At 43.3% G+C, this 27,308-nt stretch overlaps 1 protein-coding gene and 1 long non-coding RNA gene across 2 annotated transcripts; both read left to right on the plus strand.

The window, feature by feature from the left end:
- Positions 1-11,784: 11,784 nt before the first annotated feature.
- Positions 11,785-14,092, plus strand: LOC114912413 (uncharacterized). The gene is made up of 3 exons (XR_003798262.1): positions 11,785-11,799; positions 13,804-13,863; positions 13,963-14,092. It is a non-coding gene; the product is annotated as an uncharacterized LOC114912413 (long non-coding RNA).
- A 694-nt stretch (positions 14,093-14,786) lies between these two features.
- Positions 14,787-18,272, plus strand: LOC108924401 (DNA-directed RNA polymerase subunit beta''-like). Its single transcript, XM_029259280.1, has 5 exons — positions 14,787-14,828; positions 15,598-15,608; positions 15,731-16,427; positions 16,850-17,194; positions 17,315-18,272. The coding sequence occupies exons 1-5, from the start codon at positions 14,787-14,789 to the stop codon at positions 18,188-18,190; spliced, it is 1,971 nt and encodes a 656-aa protein (XP_029115113.1). The 3' UTR covers positions 18,191-18,272.
- Positions 18,273-27,308: the final 9,036 nt, after the last annotated feature.

A 27,308-nucleotide genomic window follows, 5' to 3' on the forward strand; every position in this document is an offset into this window, starting at 1 on the left:
AGGGGACACAGTCCGGACAGGATGCCAGTCCACCGCAAGGCACTCCAAGCAGGACTCGAGCCCCAGACCCACTACATAGGAAGTAATGCTGTTTTAAAACATCTGAACAAGTATCTTCATTAACAAAATCTGCAAAGAAAATGAATCCCACCACCTTTCTTGGTATGCACTACTCTTCCATTGAAAATATGAGCTGAGGTGAGCAACACCACTACAAATAGGATGTAATAGTAGTTATGAAATCACAGTTGTTCTCAGCGGGGATGAACATGGCTTCTTCACCATATGGTGTAAAATAGTACCCCGTATTTCAGAAATCTTTGACTGAAACCTTCCTGCAGAGGGAAGATGACAAGGATTTAAACATTCCTTGAGCAAGGCACTTACCCTAAATTGCGCCAGTAAAAAAAATACCCACCTGTTGAAATGGGTTAGAAATTTTGGGTAGCTTAACATTAGAAATTGCTTTGGAGAAAAGTGTCAGATAGATATGAACATTATAAATCAGATGAAATATCACCTATGTATGTTTAGTCTTGCTGCCATTCCCACTTCTTTCCTCATACAGTTTAGACATAGTCATACACATCCCTCTAAATAACTGTACCATTTCGACATTGTTCACAGTATTTGGATTTCTTTTTTACTTCTCCTATTACAGGTATAAATTACAGGGTATTTCCTTACCCTATTACTGCTGAATGGTGATTTGAACCTCTAACCGTTACCACTAAGCTATAAGGTGTGTTACTTCAGGGTTTGTAATGTGTTACCAGTGTAAAGTCTTGGATTTGGACACCTAATGTTTTCTCCTTTAGACCAAACTGAGCTGCTTTGCACTGCCACAATATGATGACAATAATAACTCTAGTGTATAGTTTCAGCTAGTAGAGCCTGACTGAAAAACTAACTTGCACAACTAGAACAACAAATTAAAATGACTTAGCTTATTATCCATCTTTAACCAGGTTTTGTGTTCATTAGCAGGTGTGTATATTAAAATGTAACAAGTCTTAAAGCAATACATAAATGAAAGTGTGGAGTGAATTGCAGTCTCACTTGTTCAATCTTGCAGTGCAGCGTTCCAGTTTGTCATGTGCTTGTGCACTACAAATTGTTGTGTACCTGACAGTTTCTGGTAACAAGAAACTTTTCAGGAAGTTTGAGTCATATGATGCAGTCCATGAGGACTGGAACCCAGCTGCCTGCCCCGGGGAGCAGCTCTAGGGGACTAATTACAGTAGCGTTACATTGATATAACACTTCTCCACAGCACAACTTACATAGTTGAACAGCTTACAATTATTTACCCATTTACATAGCTGGGTCATTTTACTGGAACAATTTAGGGTTAAGTACCTTCCTCAAGGGGAATAGCAGCTGAGATTCATACCTGCAGCCCTTGATTCCAAATTCAGCAGCTGTAACCATTATATTTATCGGAAATGTGAGATGGGTTCTTGAAAAGGCCAAAGAATATCAAAAGGATATCTACATGTGCTTCATCGACTACAGCAAGCCGTTTGATGGCGTGAATCATCAGGAACTCTGGACCCTACTACAAAGCGTGGATATGCCAGAAACACGTGGTTGTTCTCATGCACAACCTTTACAACGATCAAGAAGCAACAGTTCGAACAGGACAAGGGGAAACGGAATGGTTCAAAATCGGTAGGGGCGTAAGACAAGGCTGCATACGCTCTCCATATCTGTTCAATTTATATGCGGAAAAGAACATCACAGAAGCAGGGCTATATGAAGAGAAACGGGGCGTGAAAATCGGCAGAAGACTCATCAACAATCTTCGCTATGCTGATGACATGACCATACTAGCGAGGATGATTTGAGACATCTGCTCACCAAGATCAAAGAACATTGAAAATGGGCTTGCATCTCAACATGAAGAAGACGAAGCTGTTTGCAACTAGCAAACTAGAAAACATTACAGCTGATGGAGGAAAAATAGAGATAGTAGATAACTTCAATCTACTCAGATCAATAATCAATGAAGAAGTGACAAGCAGCCAGGAAATCCAACGACGAATTACTCTGGGAAAAACTGCCATCATGAGCTTGGACAAAATTCTCAAGTGCAGGGATGTTACTCCATACACAAAAGTCCGACTAGTTGAAGCCATGGTCTTCTCAGTCACGTCATCCAGATGCAAGAGTTGTACAGTGAAGAAGATGGACAGGAAGAAAACTGACGACTTTGAACTCTGGTGCTGGTAGAGAATCCTGCGGTTACCCTGGACAGCCTGGAAAACAAATGCGGAAGTATTGCAGCAGATCAAACCAAAGATGTCACTGGAAGCTCAGATGACACGGCTTCGACTCCCTTACTTCGGACACATCATATGGAGAGAACAGTCAACGTAGGAGAGGAAGGCCAGCTGTGTGGTGGATTTACACAATCACCACAGCCACAGATGCCCCACTGCCAAGCGTTAGCCGGTTGGCGGAAGACCGGACGCTTTTCAGGACAACTATCCACAGAGTCACCATGAGTCGACATCGACTCGACAGCACCTAACAGCAACAACAGCCTTTACATTACAGTGTACCTTAACATTGACATTGATATCCATTGGTAAACAAGGATGACAACATGTGCAAAGTCTAGGTGAATGTATAGTCATTATATCTTTTAGGTTATACAAGCTTTCAGCTTAAATTCTACCCACACACTTTCATTAATGGCTTGTCTTTATCAGGGTCATGGCGGTTCAGTGCCTATCCCAAAAATCAGTGGGCACTTGGCTAGGAGGACGACAGCACGGACGGCACGCCAGTCCATCGCAGGGTAACCACACTTATAATCACTGACACACACTAAGGAAAATACATTTGAAAGGTAAAGGTCTTTGGAGGAAACCCAGGGAGACACAAGAGGAACATACAAACTCCACACAGAGTGAGCTGGACTCAAGCCCACACCCAAATAGACAGCCCAAGGGGTGTGAGGCACTAGCACCACCAACTAAGTTACTGTTTTGTCAGTTTATTCGTTTATTTATCTTAATTATAAAAAGCAAAAAATATTATGCTATTTATTGTGTAATTTCCCATCTTGATGTAAGACTAAAATTTCAGGTGTTGCAAAGTCAGATGAGCAAATATAAGCGCGCGCACACACACACACACACACACACACACACACACATGGGGTCGCGGAGCCTACCCGGCAACACAGGGTGTAAGGCCAGAGGGGGAGGAGACACACCCAGGACGGGACACCAGTCCGTTGCAAGGCACCCCAAGCAGGACTCAAACCCCAGACCCACCGGAGAGCAAGACCGTGGGCCAACCCACTGCACCACTGCGCCACCGCACCCCCCTCAAATAGAAGCAAGTAAAGTAAAAAGTGAACACTCATCCCCGGCATTTGGTCTCCCAATATCCAGTTTTTCATGTATCTGATCGGCTATTCTTAACAGCACCTATCATATTTTCATCCATCTAGTCCAGGCTGGCAGTACGCCGGCAGTGAGGTGCGCTGCACTCTGGGAACTGCATACCCACGCTGTCAGTTGCAGCTTTTGACCTCCTCGCTTGCTTATGCGCATTGGCATTTTGTTTTGTTTTTATTTTAGTGCTGTTTTTCTGAAAAATGGCTCCTAAAGAAGGAAGAAGTTATAGAAGAGATTACCTGAGGTGGAGAAGAAGAGAAAGTGTCCACCAGTGGCTCATGGATTGGAGAACAATTGGATGTAAGCATGTGGAGCAAACTGAAAGAGCAAAAGAGATTCCTTTAAATGTTTGTGTAAAAGCACAGAGCACACCATTCAAGGTCAACATCAAGATCAGGGTCAGGATCAAGAGATCAAGAGATCAAGACCAAGTAAAAGCAAGCACTGAACATGTCACCCTCTGTCACGCAGAAACTGAATATGTCACCCTCTCCATCAGTCCCCTCAACAGTCTCACGCCGCTCCGCTGTCTAACACCACCGCCTTCGTCTTCCTCAAGCCAGTTCACACACACTGTCGCAATAAGTTTTCTTCGTCAAATTTATTTTCTATTTTAATTAGTTGCACAACTTTTCCCTCATATTAGGCATCATTTTGGGTGATTTTGAGTTCGGCAATTTCACCATCTGGATTTTCAATACTAGGTTTGCTGTCAGCAACAAATTAGAATGAGTTCAGTACCAGGTGAGTCAAGAAAATCACATTTCACATCTGAGATAAATTGTGAGATCGCAGGCACAACTGTAGACACCGCAGACTTGACGTTTATCGCTCTTTGTTTACGGGTGGGTGGAATGTTTTTAGGCCTAAAATTCTATTTCTGTCTTGGATTCAGCTCCACAGACTTGACGTTTTTCAGGTATTTCTTGTTCTTTGTATCAGATACCATGTAACTCGTCCCAGGTGACTAAGAAGCGGTTAATTTTTGCTCCGTTTCTGATTTCACCATGCTAACTTAGTGCTAAGATGTGCAAGCTCACAATCTCCTGGTATTAATCTGCATTGGCCAGCAAAGTGGAAAGAGAAAGTGTTGTGTCTGTCTGCTGCATCAGAGAATTTCTGAAGACAACAATGTATCAGACACATATACTAAGGGTGTAATATAAGATGTATACTCTAACAATACTGTGATGGTAGGAATAGGACAGCAGAGGGGCACAGCAGGTAGTGCTAATGCCAGGCTACCTGGGCAGTTACTTTGGACCTGGGTTTGAATCCAGCTAAGTTTGTGTGCTCTATCTGTGTTCTTGGGGGGTTTCCTCCTGCAGTCCAAAGATGTGTTTTTGGGTGAACTGGTCAGGTTAAATTGCCCTTAGAGTATGAATGTGCATGAATGATTGCCCTGTGCCCCATTCAGCATGTGTGCTACTTAGCCTTGCACCTGGTGCCTTCATGATAGGCTTTGGACCAGTACATCTCTGATTTGGACAAGTGGTCAGCAGCTGTGGTGGCAACGCGAATACTGTTGTTGTCTCACAGCGCCAGGGTGGTGCGACAGAATGTGGGTTTGAGTCCCCACTCAGTCTGGGTGAAGTTTGCATTTTTTCCCTGCATCTTTGTGGGTTTTCTCTGGGTGCTCTGGTTTCCTCCCACAGTTCAAAGACACACGGTTCAGGTGGACTGGAGACTCTAAAAACACCCATAGTGCACCAGTGAATAACAGAGGCGAAGTGTGTTAAACTGGTGTGTTGATGAGTGACTCTCTAAGTCACCTTGGGTGGACAAGGTGTGGACTGATAACACTACATCGTGTTGGCTGAAAGTTGCTTTGGAGAGAAGTGTCTGCTAAATGAGTAAATACAGTGAGTGAACGAGAAGAAGAATGTTTCAATCTAAGTCTCTGAGAAGCACTTAAAACTGTCCATATCAAAGCGTTGATGGTAAGCCAAAAGGATTTAAGTAGGATTTAAGGATTTAAGATGGTAAGCCAAACTGTTTCCTCTTTTAGAAATGTATCCACATCCAATGTACTGTATCTGCTTCTTTCCTTATCTATTTGGTCTTAGCATGTACGTATCTCTTCGTGTGTGTCTATATACTGTATGTGTATATGTATATGTATGCAAACATATATGTATATACACACACACACTTTCTGAACCGCTTGTCCCATACTGGGTCGCGGGGAACCGGAGCCCAACCCGGCAACACAGGGCGTAAGGCTGGAGGGGGAGGGGAATGGCCTATGCAAGAAAGCATCAAATTCCAGTCAGCAGTCTGGTGCCAGTCTGCAGCGCTTTCTTGCATAGGCTGTCTCACTAGTTAGACACGGTAATACATAAGCATATAGGCATAGCAAAGCTTTAGAATCAAACTTTCATACCATAATACACACATACATATATTTATAAATATTTATAAAGTTTCCTAAGATGAAGCGAAAAGTTCCTTATGTAATGTAGACATTTTCAGATAGGGATTACATCAGTTTTTTCCAAAACTGTGACGTACTGAACTACAGGTGTTACCTGTTATAAGACCTTCCTCATACCATCTGACAGGCCTATGGAATGTCACAGCCCTGTTTGACTTCTCTCAGAAATGCTTATCTACCAAAGTAAAGGTTGTAATGGGAATGCAGAGTGTTAAGACCTTCCTCATATCATCAGACGTGTCAGCGCCCCACAGAAATGAGAACGATAGAGTGAGCCCTCAGAACTTATAATCTCAGCTCAGCTGAGGAATCGTTCATCGGTATTCACCAAAATGCTGCGTTTTCAGCTGTTGAAAGAATGCATTTGAATGGTGTTGTCACAGAGCAAGCAGAGATTACATTCTGCAGCCTATATAACGGCCGCGTGCAGGCTGCGTCGGTCCATATTACCATGTTACGGTATCTATATCTACACAACTCCTCCTCAGTGGCATCTCCATGGCTTCGGAACACAGGCCTGGAGCAAAGTATGAACCAGCTTTCATGGTACAGCAGCTAGGGGAAAATCCTTCTGTCTCATGCAACAGGTTTGAGTCCAGTTCAGAGTGTGTGGAAAGTGCACATTCTCCCTGAGGACAGCAAGTGGTGTCATGCTTAGAGCTGCTGCCTTGTACTTGGTGGGCCCTGGCTGGAATCCCAGCTCACCCCTCTGTACCTCTGACCAAGGTACTTACCTTGACTTGGTCCAGTAAAAAATTGCCAAGCTGTATAAACTGGTAAACTGCTTCAAGTTGCTTAAAAGACAAGTATCAGATTCAAGGACAAGCGTGGAAGAGGACAATGATGAACCTCTTGTGTACCATAAAAAAAGAGTGGTCACCAAGGCTCAAATTGGACATGACAGAACCTACTCTACCCTTGCTGCCTGTTTCATCTTGACTGCTGCTTGTTTAGCAAGATGCCGTGGCCACATGAGTCCCAGTGCAAATCCCAACGCTCAAACTTGTATGACGCACATAGTGCTCCGTGAGGCGCTATTAGGCTGAAGAGCTGCAAACCGCCTGCATGGCACAAATCTCTGTGTGTAGGAGGGAGGAGCGGGAAAATTCAATTTTGGTACTATTACTGCAGCCATGTCCAGCACAAGTGAGCAACGCAAGAGGATATGGTGTTGAGGAGAGTAAAATCAGTGTTGTACTCCTACATTTCACTACCCCACCCACACATACACACCCTCTGAAACCGCTTGTCCCAAGTGGGGTAGCCGGAGCCTAACCCGGCAACACAGGGCGTAAGGCTGGAGGTTGGGGGGGGGACACACCTAGGACGGGATGCCAGTCCGTCGCAAGGCGCCCCAAGTGGGACTCGAACCCCAGACCCACCGGAGAGCAGGACTCAGCCAAACCCACCGCATCATCACACCTCCCTCCAATTCACTACAATTTTGTGAAAGTTTGTTAAAGTTGAGGTACTGTGATGTTTCATCATGAGAAACAAATGTTAGCTTACCATTAAATGTTGCATAACTTAGCTAATGTTAGCTAAAGTTACTGCAGCTGCTAGCTAGCTAATAAACATTACTACATCATACACTTATATTATGAGTCTATCACTGTTTTTTGTAATTAGCTGTTCAGTTTAATAATAATAAGTGTTTCTTGATAGCTGTGTCTGTCTAAATAAGAGCATGAAAATAAAAGCAGGAAGAAATAGGAACATACTGCAGCACACAACACCATGAGTTTGGATGGGGTGAGAAAAGACACAGAGGGAGCACTCATCTGGAACAATTTGTTTGAACACCGGCACCAAGAATATAATGCTCTTGAGCCAAAAACCCCCTTTCCTTCAAGACCAGCCTCCCCAGCCTCCTTAACACTTCCAGCCTCTCTCCCAACACTCTCCTAGACATGGTCACCCCATTACTTCCCCCATAAGTGCCCCCAATGGTTGCACACCCACATTTCACATTTTTCCCCATAATGCAACTATTTACATTTAACAAGTTTCCCGCCCAAAACAGTAATGCGAGTTGTTAAAATACTTTCCTTTTTTTACAAACTGAGGACTAGAGCCAGTAAAACTGAAAATGATGAAGAGAGAGGCAGGGAAATGAATGCTACAGAGAGGGAAGAAGCAGGGGAAAAGTGTGCTGCTAAGAGAGACAAGAGGAAGCAGAGATACAGTCCGAGAGGGAGCTTGTGGAGAAGCTCTACAGCCACAACACACATCAGACCAGAATCAGAGATGAGCAAAAACACTCATGTAGTCAGTCGTTGCCCACCAGCTTTGTAGGTTATATTAGTTGTATCTGCAAACATAAAAAAATAATTTCCAATACCCAGTTTGCATCATTAGCATCTAAATATACAAATAATGTAGAATAAGGATCGTGTTAAATAATATTCTGTTTTTACAGACATTTCGAAGCACTGCCACTGTAATTTCTTGTGTACATTTGTAATAAATAAATTCTGTATAATTTGTAGAATTTCTGTCTGTCTGTAAAATTTGCTTTTGCTCCAGCACGTCACAGTCAGTTGTGATTTTTTTCTTGGCCACTTCAGTGAAATCACTGGGTCTTACCTGGCCACCCCTGAATAAAAGTTCTGGCTACGCCCCTGGATGGATGGATGGATAAACATAAACACTGAGTAAAAGCATTTGTCCCAAGCAGGGTTGCAGCGAGCTGGAGCCTAACCCAGCAACAGAGGGCTCAAGGCTGGAAGGAGAGGGGACACACCCAGGGCAGGATGTCAGTCCACTGCAATGCACCCCAAGTGGGACTCGAATCCCATACCCACCAAGGAACAGGCACAGGCCAAATCTGCTGCGCCTCTGCGCCACCGCATCCCCTATGGTTGGATAAACAGTGTTCAGTTTTGTATTTTGATGTACAATTAATGAAATAAATCTCATAAAAGCGCTGGATCCACCCCAGGTCTCGTCCTATAACTTGTACGTGTTACTGTGATTTCGAAATATTCTAGCGGCACAATAAGGAGTACAAAGGTACTTCTGTGAGGCTGCGGTAAATGAATACTGACGGAAAAACCCAGTCAAGTGAGTGTTACATGTGGATCCACATTTCTGTCGACATTTCAGGCTGGTATGTGTGTGAGAATTGTCCCGTCCTGCTGTAAAAACAACTGGCGGAAAAATGTAGCCTCGCACAGAGATCTTGGGTTTGACAGCAAAACATGGTCAATAAGACTAAATGACACATTCAAGGAATATGATGCAGTGGAAGCTCATTCAGTCACAGTTAACACAAAAGAACAGTGGACACGTAATAGAGTAAGTGTAAAAGAACAAAGTTCAAGGAAAATACAATGTGCAGTGGAGAAAAAAAGAATCTATTCAGAGGGGTGTCCAGGAGCATGTCTAAGGTGCATGAGAACAGAGATGGAAATAGCAGTAGCAATAAATACACATCACACGTTGACAAATAAATATATCACCTGAAGATAAATGCTTGATACCAGCGCAGAGTCTTTCCTGTGTTCAGCTGGATTTTAAGAGCGGAACCTTAATGTCCATTCAAGTGTGGATATGGAATATAACGTGCACTTCAGAGGCTGAGAAGGGACTCGGATCGTTTGGGAAAACAGGGAAAGGGGGCTTGGAACATGCAATGGTCAGGGTGGGAAGGGTGTGTCATGATCTTTCCTGCCTGCTTTCATATAGATTTTGATCTTCTTCCTGGTGTCTTGCATGATAAGAATAGGCATGAATTATGCGTTATCATAAGGTCTTCACTGACACATGTTTTTTTGGTATGTGGTGCATGACAACAAGACACACCCAGTTTGCAACAGTGCACCACTCATCAAAAGAATGAATACTGCAGCTTTATCTTCAGGCGCTCTGGGGATCACTTTCAGTCTCATTGTGGAATTTCTCAGATCATTGATTATCAGCAAATGATAAAGCAACCCATCCCCCATTTACAGTGTAAACTACCAATAATTCATGCTTATACATTTGGTGTAACTGTTGTATGTTAAAAATAAGTTTAATGCAAGTAAATGCATTAGGACTTCCTGACACCCACATCATTTTCAGTAACCTTTGTGTAACCGGATAGGCAAATATTTTTCATGTGATACATGAACGCGGTGAAGGACCTAAACATTTAGCACAGCCACAAATTATTATTAAAAAAATCCTCTTTGCTTCAGGGAAGTGCGGTGGTGCAGTGGTTTTGGCCAGGTCCCTCATTCTAGTGGGTCTGGGGTTCAAGTCCTGCTTGGGGTGCCTTGTGATGGACTGGTATCCTGTCCTGGGTGTGTCCCCTCCACCCCTATGCCCTGTGTTGCCAGGTTAGGCTCCGGTTCACCGCAACCCCGAAAGGGATAAGTGGTTTCAGCCAGTGTGTGTGTGTGTGGGGGGGGGGGCCTCATTCCATTTCTCATGTTTGCACTACAAGAAAACACACACACACACACACACACACACACACACACACACACACACACACACACACACACACACACACACACACACACACACACACACATTTTCAGAACCGCTTGTCCCATACGGGGTCACGGGGAACCGGAGCCTACCCGGTAACACAGGGCGTAAGGCCAGAGGGAGAGGGGACACACCCAGGACGGGACGCCAGTCCATCGCAAGGCACCCCAAGTGGGACTCGAACCGCAGACCCACAGAAGAGCAGGACCCGGTCCAACCCACTGCGCCACCGCGCCTCCTTTACAAGAAAACAAAACATTTGTAAATTTCATCAGTGTGTAAAGAAGAAAAGACAAAAAGTGCCGGAAAACACATGTCTGGCCCTGTAATACACATATGCAGACACATACACATCCCTGCCAGTCTTTTTATATTCATACTATAAGGAAGAAGTAGTGTCACATGGTGGAATATGCCTTCTTATTCATCACTGGGAAGACAGCAGAGGTTTTTATTTAAAAAAAACAGCCCGAGTCTCACGGTAGTGTTGAATGTCATGTGACATTCAGGTTAGAACCTTTTTCTGGCAGGATTGGGTTCCAGCCATCATACATTTCAAGTTGTTTTACCTGTAACTTCTCACCTGGATGGCCTTGGTTTCAGCAGCAAACAGACTATTTATATACAGTTCCAGAAAGTATGCGGCATAAAAAATCTGAGGCAACACCTGACATCAACTTAGATTCCATAACTAAAAATTCTGCCCGTTGACATTTAGACAAATTTCCAGAAGAGTTCAGAAATTGAAAGGTCTGTGGTTTAGCCTCAAGATCATACAACATTCTTGTACCCTTGGTGACCACGGCACATTTACAATGAAAAACCAAAAAACAGGACCCCGTTTGCGCGACTGATGGATAATTCATTTTAAAAATTCATTCCACGCATCATACGGTTAGAAGGTGGGGAAAGCTGTTTTCCTACTCTTTTCTAGACTTTTCTTTAATGCACATGTCTGACGAAGGTGTGCTGAACAGAGCTCGCTCACGCTGAACATTTACCTCGTTTACTTTGTCACATGGTTTATGCACTTGTGTTGAAGCTTGTGTTTGCATGTGCTCCATAAGGACGGAACGGAAGACAAGCTGCTCTCGGCGAGATCACTTTCAGAGTGTAAACATCATTTCGAGGCGCACAGCTATCGAGCTCTTCGCCGCATTGTGAGACACACGAGATGGGAACGGAAAAGAAGAACGGTCCTGTTCTACATTCCCGCCTGTTCCTGGCATCTCGTTTCCAGCTCAGCGTGGCATCAGTGTGGACGTGTGGGTGGAGGAGACGACTTGCTCTACAAGTTCCGCAGAGCCTAAAAATGCACTGTCCGCTTGCTATTGGCAGTTGGGTGAAGGGGTGGAAGCATTTGTGGGCACTTTGTTATAAATATTGTCCTCTTTCATCCCTAAGGCAGTTGAGGACGTGTAGAGGACCTTCCCATCACTGCCAGCACCACTCAGCACAGACACATCTCTGGAGAACTAAGTAAACTTTTTTACTTTGTTACACTTGCTTCCAGACGGCCAGTGGGTGACTGAGGAATCTTCGCTGTTTTCACTAACTCTTCAACTACTTTCCTCAAGTTTTCTCAAAACTTCTCAAATTCTCCATAACGGTTAGCTTGTTTTAAATTTGCATTTAGGCTTCAGTTCGTGTGAATGTAGAAAATTACCTAGTATGACGTGTCTGCCTCATTGTCACCTTATTGACAAACTTTTGAGTAACCCTACGTTAAGAGCCAGTGGCAGTGGTTGATGTCACACTTGTTTTGGGCGTTGATGGCGTCCCGTGATGTGCCTCGTCTGTCGCGCTTGGTCAGGTGGGGGTCCTTCTCGGTGCTTAACGCTCGAAAAGTGCTACTTCTCAGGAGCAAACCAAGGGGACATCAGTGGATGTGTCTTTAGAGCATCATTGTCGTCATTCTTGCAGCAGCTCCTGCAGAATTTGCAGATGAGTCCATCTCAGGTCTCTGGACAAAAAAAACTTTCATCTCGGGGTGACATTGAGTCTCAGCGCGTGGTTATTTTGCCACAATATTTTTAGAAAGACCAAGAACTGGGGGTTTTAATAATGTAGTCATGGATGTCTTGCAATGTCACTTAACAAATGGAGTAAGACAGAACAATAGCTTGCGGAGAAGTTCTCTGCTACTCTTGTAGATATGAAGTTTTCTGAATGACATTTAGTAATTTATTTTGTATGGACAGTGTAATTTCTGAAATCCGTTCCCTATTCCGAATCTTGGTCACGAGCACTTTGAATGCCCAGATGTTGTTTTACTGTACATGGGGCTCTTCAGGATTTCCCTGGTTTTTCTACTGTATTTATGATGATAATTCATGCCTTTCCTGGGTACAGCACAACCACAGCGAAGATGACACAGTGGCTCCTTATGATAGTGGCTGTTGATCTTGAAAGACAGGAACATTTTCAAGGTTTTCTCTCTGAGATGGAACAAACAACAACTGTTGACCTGCTGTGCGGATAGATACCAGTGCCTAAACAGAACAGGAGAGCGTTAACTAAATTCACTTCCGCAGTGTTCTCAGCTTGTGTCTCGTGTTCTTGGTACTGGAGATTTTTTTAATTTGCATGAAAGAAAACAATATAGAAAAGTATACACAAAAACTTAACTGAAAAGAACAGAAAGTAACATGGGAGAGATAGAAGCAAAAGAATATCACAGGAAGAAAATAACTGGGCAAAATATATGTAATAGTTTAACAGAGATATCTTACGGTAAAACTGTGTAATTCTCTCACTGTTTATACATTTAAGATGTTTATATTTACAGTAGTAACCGTTGCAAGTAAAGATAATGAGGAATGAGTCATAGCGGCTCCTGCAAAAAGATATGAAGGATATAATCTAACATGCATTTGTAATACACAATATACTGTATGTCAGGCCTCATTTATCTCTGGCAATGAATGGGTCCCATCTTTCTTCAAAGCGTATACCTTCGTTTTCAGCAGATTCTGACTTTTTCTCACTGAAAAGTACTCTGTAAAACGACTGTAGCGCTGTGTAACACACTGTGTGTGTAGTTTCCAACTCAGTGAAATAACGTTTTTAGCAATAGCAAAGGCAATTAATACAATCAGTGGGTTTTGAACAGCTCGATTAAATAGTGAGAGATGTCACTGTAAACACAGGGACGGAGACAATGGGATATCGTGACTTCTAGTTTCTTCTGGTTATGTCTGAAATTTTTATAGAACCTGACCAATGAATAAATGGAGGGAAATCTGGATTATTAGGCTTTTATTACTTGTTCATCAGTGGTAAAAGTGACGGTGGGGTTACAAACAACGTGTGGTCCCAACTGTTTGTAAGCTGAGGAGCCGCTGTACACTAACAAGTATCAAAATATATAAAATATAGCTGAAGCTCTGTAATGTTAACTATTCTTGTCTATTTTTATCATCAAGAGTGAGTGCACATCCGCATGGTCATTTCCATACGTCTCACAACACGTTTCCTTTTCAGGTGCTAATACATTGGCAAGTATGGACTGGAAGACCGCTCTGTCCTTGATATGTCTGCTTGGTAAGATGTATTCATAGAGAAACAGCACATTCAGATCGTTGATGTGTAGTCTGGGAAGAGACTCGCTATGTCTAAATACTTGACTGTATGTCTTTCCAGCTTCTTCAACTTCAATAACACCTTCTACAGCTCAGAATAATACAACCTCACCTACTTCTACGACAGCATCTCCAACAGAACCCACTACAACCACAACTACATCAACTACTACATCCACAACAGAACCCACTACAACCCCAACTACTTTTACTACTACATCTACAACACAACCCAATACAACCCCAACTACATCAACTACGACATCGACAACACAACCCACTACAACGTCAGCTACATCTACTACTACATCTCCAACAGAACCCACTACAGCCCCAATAACTTCAACGACAACATCTACAACACAACCCACTACAACCCCAACTACATCAACTACGACATCTACAGCACAACCCACTACAGCCCCAACTACTTCTACTACTACATCTACAACAGAACCCACTACAGCCACAACTACTTCTACTACTACATCTACAGCACAACCTACTACAACCCCAACTACTTTTACGACATCTCAAACACAACCCACTACAACCCCAACTACTTCCACTGCAACATCTACAACACAACCCAATACAACCCCAACTACTTTGATGACATCTACAACAGAAAGCACTACAACTCCAACTTCTTCTACCACTACATCGACAACACAAACCACTACAACCCCAACTACATTAACTACGACATCTACAACACAACCCACTACAACGTCAGCTACTTCTATCACTACATCTCCAACAGAACCCACTACAGCCCCAACAACTTCAACAACAACATCGACAGCACAACCCATTACAACCACAACAACTTCAACGACAACATCTACAACACAACCCACTACAACCACAACTACTTTGACGATAATGTCTACAACAGAACCCACTACAACCCCAACTACTTCCACTGCAACATCTACAACACAACCCACTACAACCCCAACTACTTCTACGACAACATCTCCAACAGAACCCACTACAGCCCCAACAACTTCAATGACAACATCGACAACACAACCCACTACAACCACAACTACTTCAACTACGACATCTACAGCACAACCTACTACAACCCCAACTACTTCTACGACATCGCAAACAGAACCCACTACAACTCCAATTACTTCTACTACTACATCTACAACACAACCCACTACAACCCCCACTACTTCTACGACATCTCAAACAGAATCCACTACAACCTCATCTACTTCAACTACGACATCTACAACACAACCCACTACAACCCCAACTACACCAACTACGACATCTACAACACAACCCACTACAACCCCAACTACATCTACTACTGTATCTCCAACAGAACCCACTACAACGTCAGCTACATCTACTACTACATCTCCAACAGAACCCACTACAGCCCCAATAACTTCAACGACAACATCAACAACACAAGCCATTACAACCACAACTTCAACGACAACATCTACAACACAACCCACTACAACCACAACTACTTCAACTACGATATCTACAGCACAACCTACTACAACCCCAACTACTTCTACGACATCTCAAACAGAACCCACTACAACTCCAATTACTTCTACTACTACATCTACAACACAACCCACTACAACCCCAACTACATCAACTACAACATCGACAACACAACCCACTACAACGTCAGCTACTTCTATCACTACATCTACAACAGAACCCACTACAGCCCCAACAACTTCAACGACAACATCGACAACACAACCCACTACAACCACAACTACTTTGACGATAACGTCTACAACACAACCCACTACAACCCCAACTACTTCTACGACATCTCCAACAGAACCCACTACAACTTCAGCTACTTCTACTACTACATCTACAACAGAACCCACTACAACCCCAATTACTTCTACGACAACATCGACAACACAACCCATTACAACCACAACAACTTCAACGACGTCTACAACACAACCCACTACAACCTCATCTACTTCCACTGCAACATCTACAACACAACCCAATACAACCCCAACTGCTTTGATGACAACATCTACAACACAACCCACTATAACCCCAACTTCTTCTACGACAACATCGACAACACAACCCATTACAACCACAACAACTTCAACGACAACGTCTACAACACAACCCACTACAACCCCAACTACTTCCACTGCAACATCTACAACACAACCCAATACAACCCCAACTACTTTGATGACATCTACAACAGAAAGCACTACAACTCCAACTTCTTCTACCACTACATCGACAACACAAACCACTACAACCCCAACTACATTAACTACGACATCTACAACACAACCCACTACAACGTCAGCTACTTCTATCACTACATCTCCAACAGAACCCACTACAGCCCCAACAACTTCAACAACAACATCGACAGCACAACCCATTACAACCACAACAACTTCAACGACAACATCTACAACACAACCCACTACAACCACAACTACTTTGACGATAATGTCTACAACAGAACCCACTACAACCCCAACTACTTCCACTGCAACATCTACAGCACAACCCACTACAACCCCAACTACTTCTACGACAACATCTCCAACAGAACCCACTACAACCTCAGCTACATCTACTACTACATCTCCAACAGAACCCACTACAGCCCCAACAACTTCAATGACAACATCGACAACACAACCCACTACAACCACAACTACTTCAACTACGACATCTACAGCACAACCTACTACAACCCCAACTACTTCTACGACATCGCAAACAGAACCCACTACAACTCCAATTACTTCTACTACTACATCTACAACACAACCCACTACAACCCCCACTACTTCTACAACATTTCAAACAGAATCCACTACAACCTCATCTACTTCAACTACGACATCTACAACACAACCCACTACAACCCCAACTACTTCAACTACAACATCTACAACTCAACATAGTACAGCGTCAACTACTTCCGCTACAGCATCCACAACAGGACCCACTACAAGCTCAACTGCCTCAACGACTACACCTACATTTACAACTACTTCCACTGTAATATCTACAACACAACCCACTACAACCTCAACTACTACCACGACAGCATCCACAACAGGACCCACTACAACCTCAACTACTACCACGACAGCATCCACAACAGGACCCACTACAACCTCAACTGCCGCAACGACTACAGCTACATCCACAACTACTTCTACTGTAACATCAACAGCAGAACCCACTACAACCTCAAGTACTTCTACTACAACATCTACAGCAGGACACACTACAACCCCGAATACTTCAACTGCAACATCTACAACTCAACCCACTACAGCGTCAACTACTTCCGCTACAGCATCCATAACAGGACCCACTACAACCTCAACTGCCTCAACAAGTACACCTACAGGTACAGCTACTTCCACAACAACATCTACAGCACAACCCACTACAACCTCAACTACTACCACTACAGCATCCACAACAGGACCCACTACAACCTCAACTGGCTCAACGACTACACCTACATCGACAACTACTTCTACTACAACATCTACAACAGGACCCACTGCAACCTCAACTACTACCACTACAGCATCCACAACAGGACACACTACAACCTCAGCTACCTCTACAATTACATCTACATCCACAACTATTTCTACTACAACATCTACAACAGGACCCACTGCAACCCCAACTACATCCCCTACTGCATCTGCAACAGAGCCCACTACAACCCCAAGTACTTCTACTACAACATCTACAATTCAACCCACTACAGCCTCAACTACTTCCCCTACAGCATCTACAATAGGGCCCACCACAACATCAACTGCCTCAACGACTACACCTACATCCACAACAACTTCTACTACTACTTCTACAACAGAACTCATTACAGCCCCAAGTCCTTCTACTACAACATCTACAACAGGACCCACTGCAACCCCAGCTACTTCTACTACTACTACATCTACAACAGGACCCACTGCAACCCCAACTACTTCTACTACAACATCTACAGCAGAACCCACTACAACAGCAATGACCTCTACAACAACATCTTCAACACAACCCACTACAACCTCAACTGCCTCAACGACTACACCTACATCCACAACAACTTCTACTACAACATCTACAACAGGACCCACTGCAACCCCAACTACTTCTACTACTACATCTACAACAGGTCCCACTGCAACCCCAACTACTTCTACTACTACATCTACAACAGGACCCACTGCAACCCCAAATACTTCTACTACTACATCTACCACAGAACCCATTAAAACCTCAACTGCCTCCACGACTACACCTACAACCTCAGCTACTTCAACCACAACATCTGCAACGGAACCCACTACAACCCCAAGTACTTCTACTACAACATCTACAACTCAACCCACTACAACCTCAGCTACTTCCCCTACAGCATCTACAACAGGGCCCACCACAACATCAACTGCCTCAACGACTGCACCTACATCCACAACAACTTCTACTACAACATCTACAACAGGACCCACTGTAAACCCAACTACTTCTACTACTACATCTACAACAGGACCCACTGCAACCCCAACTACTTCTACTACTACATCTACAACAGGACCCACTGCAACCCCAACTACTTCTACTACTACATCTACAACAGAACCCATTAAAACCTCAACTGCCTCCACGACTACAACTACAACCTCAGCTACTTCCCCTACAGCATCTTCAACAGGACCCACTACAACATCAACTGCCTCAACGACTACACCTACATCCACAACAACTTCTACTACTACTTCTACAACAGAGCCCATTACAGCCCCAAGTACTTTTACTACAACATCTACAACAGGACCCACTTCAACCCCTACTACTTCTACTACAACATCTACAACAGGACCCACTTCAACCCCAACTACTTCTACTACAACATCTACAACAGGACCCACTACAACCCCTACTACTTCAACTACAACATCTACAACAGGACCCACTTCAACCCCAACTACTTCTACTACAACATCTACAACAGGACCCACTTTAACCCCAACTACTTCTACTACTACATCTACAACAGGACCCACTACAACCCCAACTACTTCAACTACAACATCTACAACAGGACCCACTTCAACCCCAACTACTTCTACTACAACATCTACAACAGGACCCACTTCAACCCCAACTACTTCTACTACTACATCTACAACAGGACCCACTACAACCCCTACTACTTCTACTACTACATCTACAACAGGACCCACTTCAACCTCAACTACTTCTACTACAACATCTACAACAGGACCCACTTCAACCCCAACTACTTCTACTACTACATCTACAACAAGACCCACTACAACCCCTACTACTTCGACTACAACATCTACAACAGAATCCACCACAACCTCAAGTACGCCAACTGCTACAACAGCAGCTACAGTGACGACTACACTTGCTCCAAATACAGTGACTACCTTTCAGTTGGTGTTTACCTCCAATGAGAGTTATACTACAGATCTTGATAACCCAAATTCTCAGGCCTATCAGGCAAGAGTCAGCAACACAAAGAAACAGGTAAGATTAAATTGATTCAATGATATTCATCAGAACATTTTCCGGCTACAAAATTAACTTTGAGGTTACGCAAGCTACTTTGGGAAAGAATGTCTGATAAACATTTGCATAATCTAGTGCTGTGTGGAAAAATGCTTATGTCACAGAAATCATGGCTGACTAAAATATGGGTAACTTCCGAAGAAATTTCATTTGTGTCCTTTCTTTCTCGGCTCTTTTTTCCAGATCGAACCAGTGTACAGTGGGAAATTCGCCTCATTTCTGCGTTACAATATATTTGGTTTTACGTAAGTGAATATTGTCATACTTCACAATTTCATCATACTTCTCAAACAGCATTTGAAGGGTTTGAATTGATCACTAGAGCAAATGTAAGCTACACTGTGTGACCTTCTTGTTGTCCATATTCATTTCTGTACATATGTGAAACGGAGGTGGAACAGTGGTTACGGACCGTCATTTGCAACCTTTAGGTTGGAGGTTTAAAACACAGTGCTACAGTACCATGGAGCAACTTACCTGATCCAGAAAAAATACCAAGATGTATGAATGGCTCAAAAGTTTGTTGTTTCTCTGTAACATATTGCTTTTAAGCATATACCTGGCTTTACTTGAGATGGTAGCTTACAGCTGATCAATACTTTGAATCAGTGGGAATCAACGCAGTTTCCTTGAAGTGTAAAGGTCTGAACACCACTGCTGCAGCAGTACACTTGCTCAAGATGCAGAGTATCAGCTGTTTCAGTAATAATAATAGCAATAATGTATGTGCATCCCTTGTTTACAACAATTTCACAATTAAGTTATTTTTTCCTTCTCTTCTTTTTATAGCCCGGGATCTATTGTGACCAATGGCAGCTTGGAGTTCAACAAATCTAGTTCAAATGTTCCAAGTGCAACTGAGGTGTTCACAACCTTGCAAACCGCAGTTCAAAGTGGTTCCGTGAACCTCCCCATCAATGTTTCCACCATCCTAGTTACTGGTCAGTATTGCCTCCCATTGAGCTCTTTATTATCATTAACTGTATTATTGGGTTCAACTATAGGACTGAGTTATAAAATCAATACTTCTGGAGTGAATAAGGCAGCCAAATATGCTGAACGCTTTTTCTGCCGTCTTTCACTCGAGCTTTTTTCCATGACAAGTTATAACGGTGTAATAATATTTTCTCTGTGTTTCTCTTGTTTCCTTTGTGTTCTGTACAGGTGACTCCCCAGCACTCGTGTCTGTGTTCAGCTTTTTTGGACTGTCTCTGGGTTCACTCCTACTCACTAGAGTCCTGCAGTACTAGTAAACAGATGCGCATGCACATGCACACACACATGCGCACACACACATGCACACACACACACACACACACACACACAGGCACACTAATATACACTATGTTTGCAATCTTCTTTACTCCCGTAATTTGTGTAACTGATTTAAATACAAAGGCCAGTTCACACATATGTATACGGGTACATTCCTACATCACAGTAACCTGTAACCTTTAACCTGTAATCATTTTTACAAATGAATTCTCATTCAGCACCTGGAGGCTGTGGGTCTTTAATCCTGATGTTTTAAAATTATGAATCCTTCATTTTGGACCACTGCTAAATGTCAAAGAGACGGAGCAGCATGCATGAGGACTGGGTTCAGAAGAAGACCCTGTCTGAAGAAAAACTGCGCTTTACTCTGGAAACTGGCGGGCAGGAGAATACAGCACCTGAACTCCTCCGACTGCTGATAAACACACCAGTAATAAGTAATAAAACCTAATTGGCTCAAAGGAAATATGCAGACACTGGCAGTAGCAAAATCCATGATTGACTGTCAATATATTACAAAGTAAGGTTGTTTTTTATGGTTTTTAGGGTTACTTTTTGTCTTGTACTATTCCCCATTGTTTGTTTTTTTTTTTAAATTTTTGTTTTGTATTTCCTGTAGCAGCAGTTTAAACTTAACTGACATCACACACACACACATACACCATCTGAACCGCTTGTCCCATTTGGGGTCGCAGGGAGCCGGAGCCTAATCCGGCAACGCAGGGTGCAAGGCCGAGGGCTGGCTTGGGGGGGGCACACCCAGGATGGGACGCCAGTCCGTCGCAAACCCCAGACCCACCAGAGAGCAGGACCCGGTCCAACCGCTCCCCCCTCATTAGAAACAGCAATTTGGCTTTACTCCTGGTATTTCCCACCTGTAAAGAAATTGTGTTTTTGGTTCATAATGCACTTTAAAGCATCAATTCTCAGTCAGGTTTCGGACTTTCATGCCTATATTATTCATTTTTGTATCTTAGTTCTCTTGCAATTCCAGTGTACAGTTCAGTTGTATTTGCCTGTATTAATTGCCAAATTATGGATTAACGCATTATTATCTCATTATTGTCTTGTACTTCCTAATACATAAAGCATGTCCTTATAGTGGAGGCGATAATGCGATAAAATTCATTCTGAGTAATTTGTTGACAAAGAGTCAGAACGGTTATGCAGTATTTCAAACAAATGTTTCCATTTGTTTCTTGGCTGCTTATCAATTCAGTAATACTTTCAGTAGAACAGGTTTATGGGGCTAAATGGCATTTAATTGCAGCTGTATGCACATTTTCAGTTGTAACTGTATTTTTATAGCGTTATTTTCTTACAGAAATGTATTTATTTTCTCTTGAAATCTTTTGAAATATGTGTAGTATGAGAACTGAGTTTGCATGTTTAGCAGGTGAAACAGTGTGTGGCTCCGTGTGTGTCTGCCTTCAGGATAAACCACTGCAAGAATAAACTGTATTGTACTGTACTTCATCCAAGGTCCCCGGTTGTTCCTCTTCCATTAGAAAGGGAAGTTTTCTACATCTGAGCCCTCGTGTGGTCTTCATGTGTGTTTGTCAGAGTATCCACTTCTGCAGCTTTCTTCTCTCCTGTCCCCCTGTGAATTCACGTCATTCAGGAGACACACTGTAACACCAGCACTGCGTTAAAATCCATGTACAAAAGTCTGTTTTTATTTATTATTGCTGTTACCTGAGAAGGGTGCGGTGGTGCAGTGGTGCAGTGGGCTGGACCAGGTCCTGCTCTCCAGTGGGTCTGGGGTTCGAGTCCTGCTTGGGGCCTGTGTTGCCAGGTTAGACTCTGGCTTCCCGCGACCCCGTATGGGACAAGTGGTTCAGATGGTGCGTGTGTGTGTTATCTGAAGATATAATATTTGCTAACAAGGAATGAAACTCTGAAAGTGATAAAAGGAATTTATTACCACTGACATGGAGGAGCCTCCTGCACAACCTGCCCAACCTGGCCTGCCTGTTCTCCAGTCCCCTTTCCCCACCACATAAGTAAGACACATACAAAGAGATAAGTTGTTGTTGTGCTCTGTCATGTCAGAAGTGACAATGTGATTTTACACTTTACAGAATCCATTACAGGAACAGCTGAAATGTGCGACACATTTTACTGCATTTACTGCATCTTTACTAAACTATCTTTTGTTTACATTCATTTGCATTCTGCTTTAGTCTGCCAAAAAATATTTTTGCATTAATTGTACAGTGTGGTGTACACCATCAATACTGTAAATACTGAATCTAATTTTTTTATGTGTTTCATTTAAAGGAAACTGGTAGAAATAACATGTTAAAATAGTAAAAGGATATGCATACCCCATGAGGTGTGATTAATAGGTTGAGTCAATTTCTGTTTATGTAAGGGTTCTGAGGACACAACCCTTCCATAAGTGAAAAACTGTAATCAAAACAGTACCGCAGTACCAGTGTTCTGTACCACCTGCAAAAAAGTTAATTTTGTCTGAAGCTTTTTTAACTGCAAACATATGCACTATCATACTGAGACATACTTAGTTCACCAACTTTTAGTCTTCATTGTATGTACTTAACATTAATCATACCTCCATTATGTCTTCTGTAGCTTTAGTGTTTTGGCTGAAAAACTCCTTGTAGGTATGCAAACACTCATTTACATTTATATTTACATTTATTTATTTAGCAGATGCTTTTCTCCAGAGCGACGTACTGTACGTCTCAGCAAAAGAGAGAAGATATAGCTACACAGGTGATTCTTAAGTAAACCTAGTTTGTTACTTTCCACTTGATGCACCGATGTTCATCGCTCGAGTAGGTGCATGAAACGCAGGATAGATGAATCCTGATAAGCTCCTACCAACATTTTTTTTAAAAACAATAAGATGCACAAACACTCACATACAATGCCGGAGTAGTGGCTGTATAAAGGCTGATCTGGTGATGCTCGTGAAGTTACGGTACATGAACATTTACACCGTTCATGAGCTGGAGAGATCTCGGGTGAAATGGGTCCGGAAAAGGTGAGTTTTCAGACCCTTCTTGAATGTAGATCAGAGTTTCCGCCGTTCTGAGTGAGAGGGGAAGGTCGTTCCACCACAACGGAGCCAGAACTGAGAACCTCCGTGATTTACCTTTCGTGTGCGGGACCACCAAGCGAGCAGAAGTAGACGAGCGAAGGGGTCTAGCTGGGGTATAGCAGTTGATCAAGTCCAGTAAATATCTGGGAGCAGTTCTATTGATGCATTTGTACACATTAACCAGGGTTTTGAATTTGATTCGAGCAGCTATAGGAAGCCAGTGCAGAGAAATGAGTAGAGGAGATACATGGGAGCACTTTGGCAAATCAAACACAACTCGTGCAGCAGCATTTTGTAGAAGCTGCAGAGGTTTGATGGCAGTAGCAGAAAGGCCACACAGAAGAGAGTTGCAGTAGTCCAGACGGGAAGTCACCATGGTCTGGACAAGTAGTTGGGCGGAGTCAGTAGTGAGGTAGAGACAGATCCTACAATATTATGAATGAATGAATGAATGAATGATGAGCTTTATTGCCAAGTATGTTCACACATACAAGGAATTCATCTTGGTGACAGAAACTTCCACAGCACAGACAGAATGACAGTGACAAGACAAAGATAATAAAAGTAGAGGGGGCTAACTGAAGATAAAAAACTATCAAGTACACAATATACAAAATAGACAATAGACATTATATGTTTGTACAGGTATGTTATATCCAATCTAGGGAAGTAAATAAGAGATATGATGTGAAAAATAAATATAAATAGTGTTGTGTATTGCACTGGTCTACTCTCTAGGGGGGGATTTAGCTGTTCATGAGGTAGATGGCCTGAGGAAAGAAACTTTTCTTGTGCCTGCCTCTCCTGGTGCTCAGTGCTCTGTAGCGCCGGCCAGATGGCAAGGGTTCGAAGAGGAAGTGGCCTGGATGCGAGGTCTACAATGATTTTGCTAGCCCTTTTACTGACTCTGGACGAGTGCAGTTCTCTGAGAGCTGGGGGGGATGTGCCGATGATTCTTCCAGCAGTCCGAACTATCCGCTGTAATCTTCTGATGTCTGATTTCGGAGCTGAGCCGAACCAGACAGTTATAGAGGTGCAGAGGACAGACTCGATGACTGCGGAGTAGAATTGCATCAGTAGCTCCTGTGGCAGCTTGAACTTCCTCAGCTGGCGAAGGAAGTACAACCTCTGCTGGGCCTTCTTCACAATGGAGTCTATGTGGAACTCCCACTTCAGGTCCTGTGAGATGGTAGTGCCCAGGAACCTGAATGACTCCACTGTTGCCACAGTGCTGTTCATGATGGTGAGTGAGGATAATGCTGAGGTGTTTCTCCTGAAGTCTACGATCATCTCCACCGTTTTGAGCGTGTTCAGCTCCAGGTTGTTATGACTGCACCAGACAGCCAGCTCTTGGACCTCCTGTCTGTAAGCAGACTCGTTGCCATCCTGGATGAGGCCGATGAGTGTGGTGTCGCCTGCGAACTACAGGAGGTATCTGCAGGACTGGGTTGTGGCTTCGATATCTTGAGAGAATGACAGACTCGCATCAGTCGCTACTCCCAGACTCTTAGCGAAAGAGCTAGGCGAAATGAGTGAGTTGTCCAGCTTGATCGACAGGTCGTGACAGGATGACAGGCCAGCTGGGAGGTGAAGAATATCTATTTTGGAGAGGAGATTTCAGATTCGGAGAGCAGCTTGAATTTGGAGAGCATGACTTAACAGGAAGGTGTAGCACAGACAGGACAGGGTGATGCTGAGAACTTGTCAGTGACTGAATTAACTTTGTCTCTGAAAAACAGAGCAAAGTCGTCAGCAATGAGAGAAGAGGGAGGAGGAGGTGGTGGAGGACACAGAAAGGATGAGAAGGTGGCAAAGAGTCTCTGTGGTTTTTGGATGCAGACTGTATTTTGTTGTGGAAGAAGGAGGTTTTAGCTGAAGAGACGGCAGATTGAAAAGCAGCTGAGAGTGACTGGTAGGCAACCAGGTCCGATGGAGTTTCGGATTTACGCCATCTTTGCTCTGCAGCCCACAGTTTGGTCTTGTTAGCACGTAACGTATCAGACAGCTCTGGTTGAGAAGATGGAAGAGAGAGAGAGTCAAGGGCGTAGGATAGGGCAGAGAGGAAAATGTTAGTGGCATCGTCAGTTGATACACACACACACACACACACATTGTCTGAAACCGCTTAGCCCAAGCAGGGTCAAGGCACACCAGAGTCTAACCCAGCAACACAGGGCATAACACTGGAGGGGACACACCCAGGATGGGACTCCAGTCCATCACAAGGCACCCCAAGCAGGGCTTGAACCCCAGACCCACCAGAGAGTGGGACTCGGCCAAACCCACGACGCCACCGCCCCATCGTCATCTATTGATACATTTTTGTTATTGAATCAACACTTTCATATTCAAGAAATAAGTAGGTTCAGCTGTACAGTTACACCACACCTTTCATGGTTTCTGGAGCCTATGCTAGACTCTCTACACATAGGGCAGAAGGAGTGTACACCCTGGATAGCACGCCAGTCCATCGCAGGGTAGCCACACATCCACACACACACAAGTATCAGGTGGAAAAAACCTCAAGTATTGAGTATTCTAAGTAAATGGAATGTGCTGCACAAATAAAATGAGTTATTGCCAATGAGAGAAATCAAATAAACAAATAGCAAATAAAAGACTACGGTCTACAAGGTATTAGTCTTCACCATTGTTTAGCTCATCCTTTCGTCAAAAGCAACCTACAGGAACGTGGTTCTTCAGAGTGGGTCTGGTATTCCTGGACACTGGCATCTGTTGGTACACAACATGACAATGTGTGCAAAGTCTAGGTGAATGTATAGTCATTATATCTTTTAGGTTATACAAGCGTTCAGCTTAAATTCTACCCACACACTTTCATTAATGGCTTGTCTTTATCAGGGTCATGGCGGTTCAGTGCCTATCCCAAAAATCAGTGGGCACTTGGCTAGGAGGACGACAGCACGGACGGCACGCCAGTCCATCGCAGGGTAACCACACTTATAATCACTGGCACACACTAAGGAAAATACATTTGAAAGGTAAAGGTCTTTGGAGGAAACCCAGGGAGTCACGAGAGGAACGTGCAAACTCCACACAGAGTGAGCTGGACTCAAATCCACACCCGAACCCCTCGTTGTTTCTGAGTAGTGTCTTTCATAAGACCTCATAATAGCATTTTTCTTTTTTTTAAAGTCAGTTCTGCCTCATCAGAATATAAAAATTCTAAAAAAAAAAATGCTGTGGAAATGATGGATTTGGAGCTCTTTACTGCTATAAACTGATATTATGTACCATGGTACATTTTTGACACACTCTTGTATTTTTGCATTCTACAGTCAATAATAGATCTAGCCAAATAACGGACATACAAAACATACTGTGAACTCCGTCACAAACACACTAGTAACTTGTGTTATGTCCATCGGTGTTAGACGCATGCAGACATTTGTCAGTTTTCAGTTTTTAAATAACATCTTCTCCTCCCTTGTGTT

Source organism: Scleropages formosus, chromosome 16, assembly GCF_900964775.1.
Source record: "Scleropages formosus chromosome 16, fSclFor1.1, whole genome shotgun sequence".
Classification (NCBI taxonomy): Eukaryota; Metazoa; Chordata; class Actinopteri; order Osteoglossiformes; family Osteoglossidae; genus Scleropages; species Scleropages formosus.

What these genes read in the sequence shown, in the direction of transcription:
- LOC108924401 (XM_029259280.1), top strand. Translation starts at nt 14,787, where the DNA reads ATGTCTACAACAGAACCCACTACAACCCCAACTACTTCCACT. An exon ending in CAACCCCAACTACTTCCACT is followed by an intron (nt 16,428 to 16,849) that starts GCAACATCTACA and finishes AACTCAACATAG; the next exon opens with TACAGCGTCAACTACTTCCG. An exon ending in CACACTACAACCCCGAATAC is followed by an intron (nt 17,195 to 17,314) that starts TTCAACTGCAAC and finishes AGGTACAGCTAC; the next exon opens with TTCCACAACAACATCTACAG.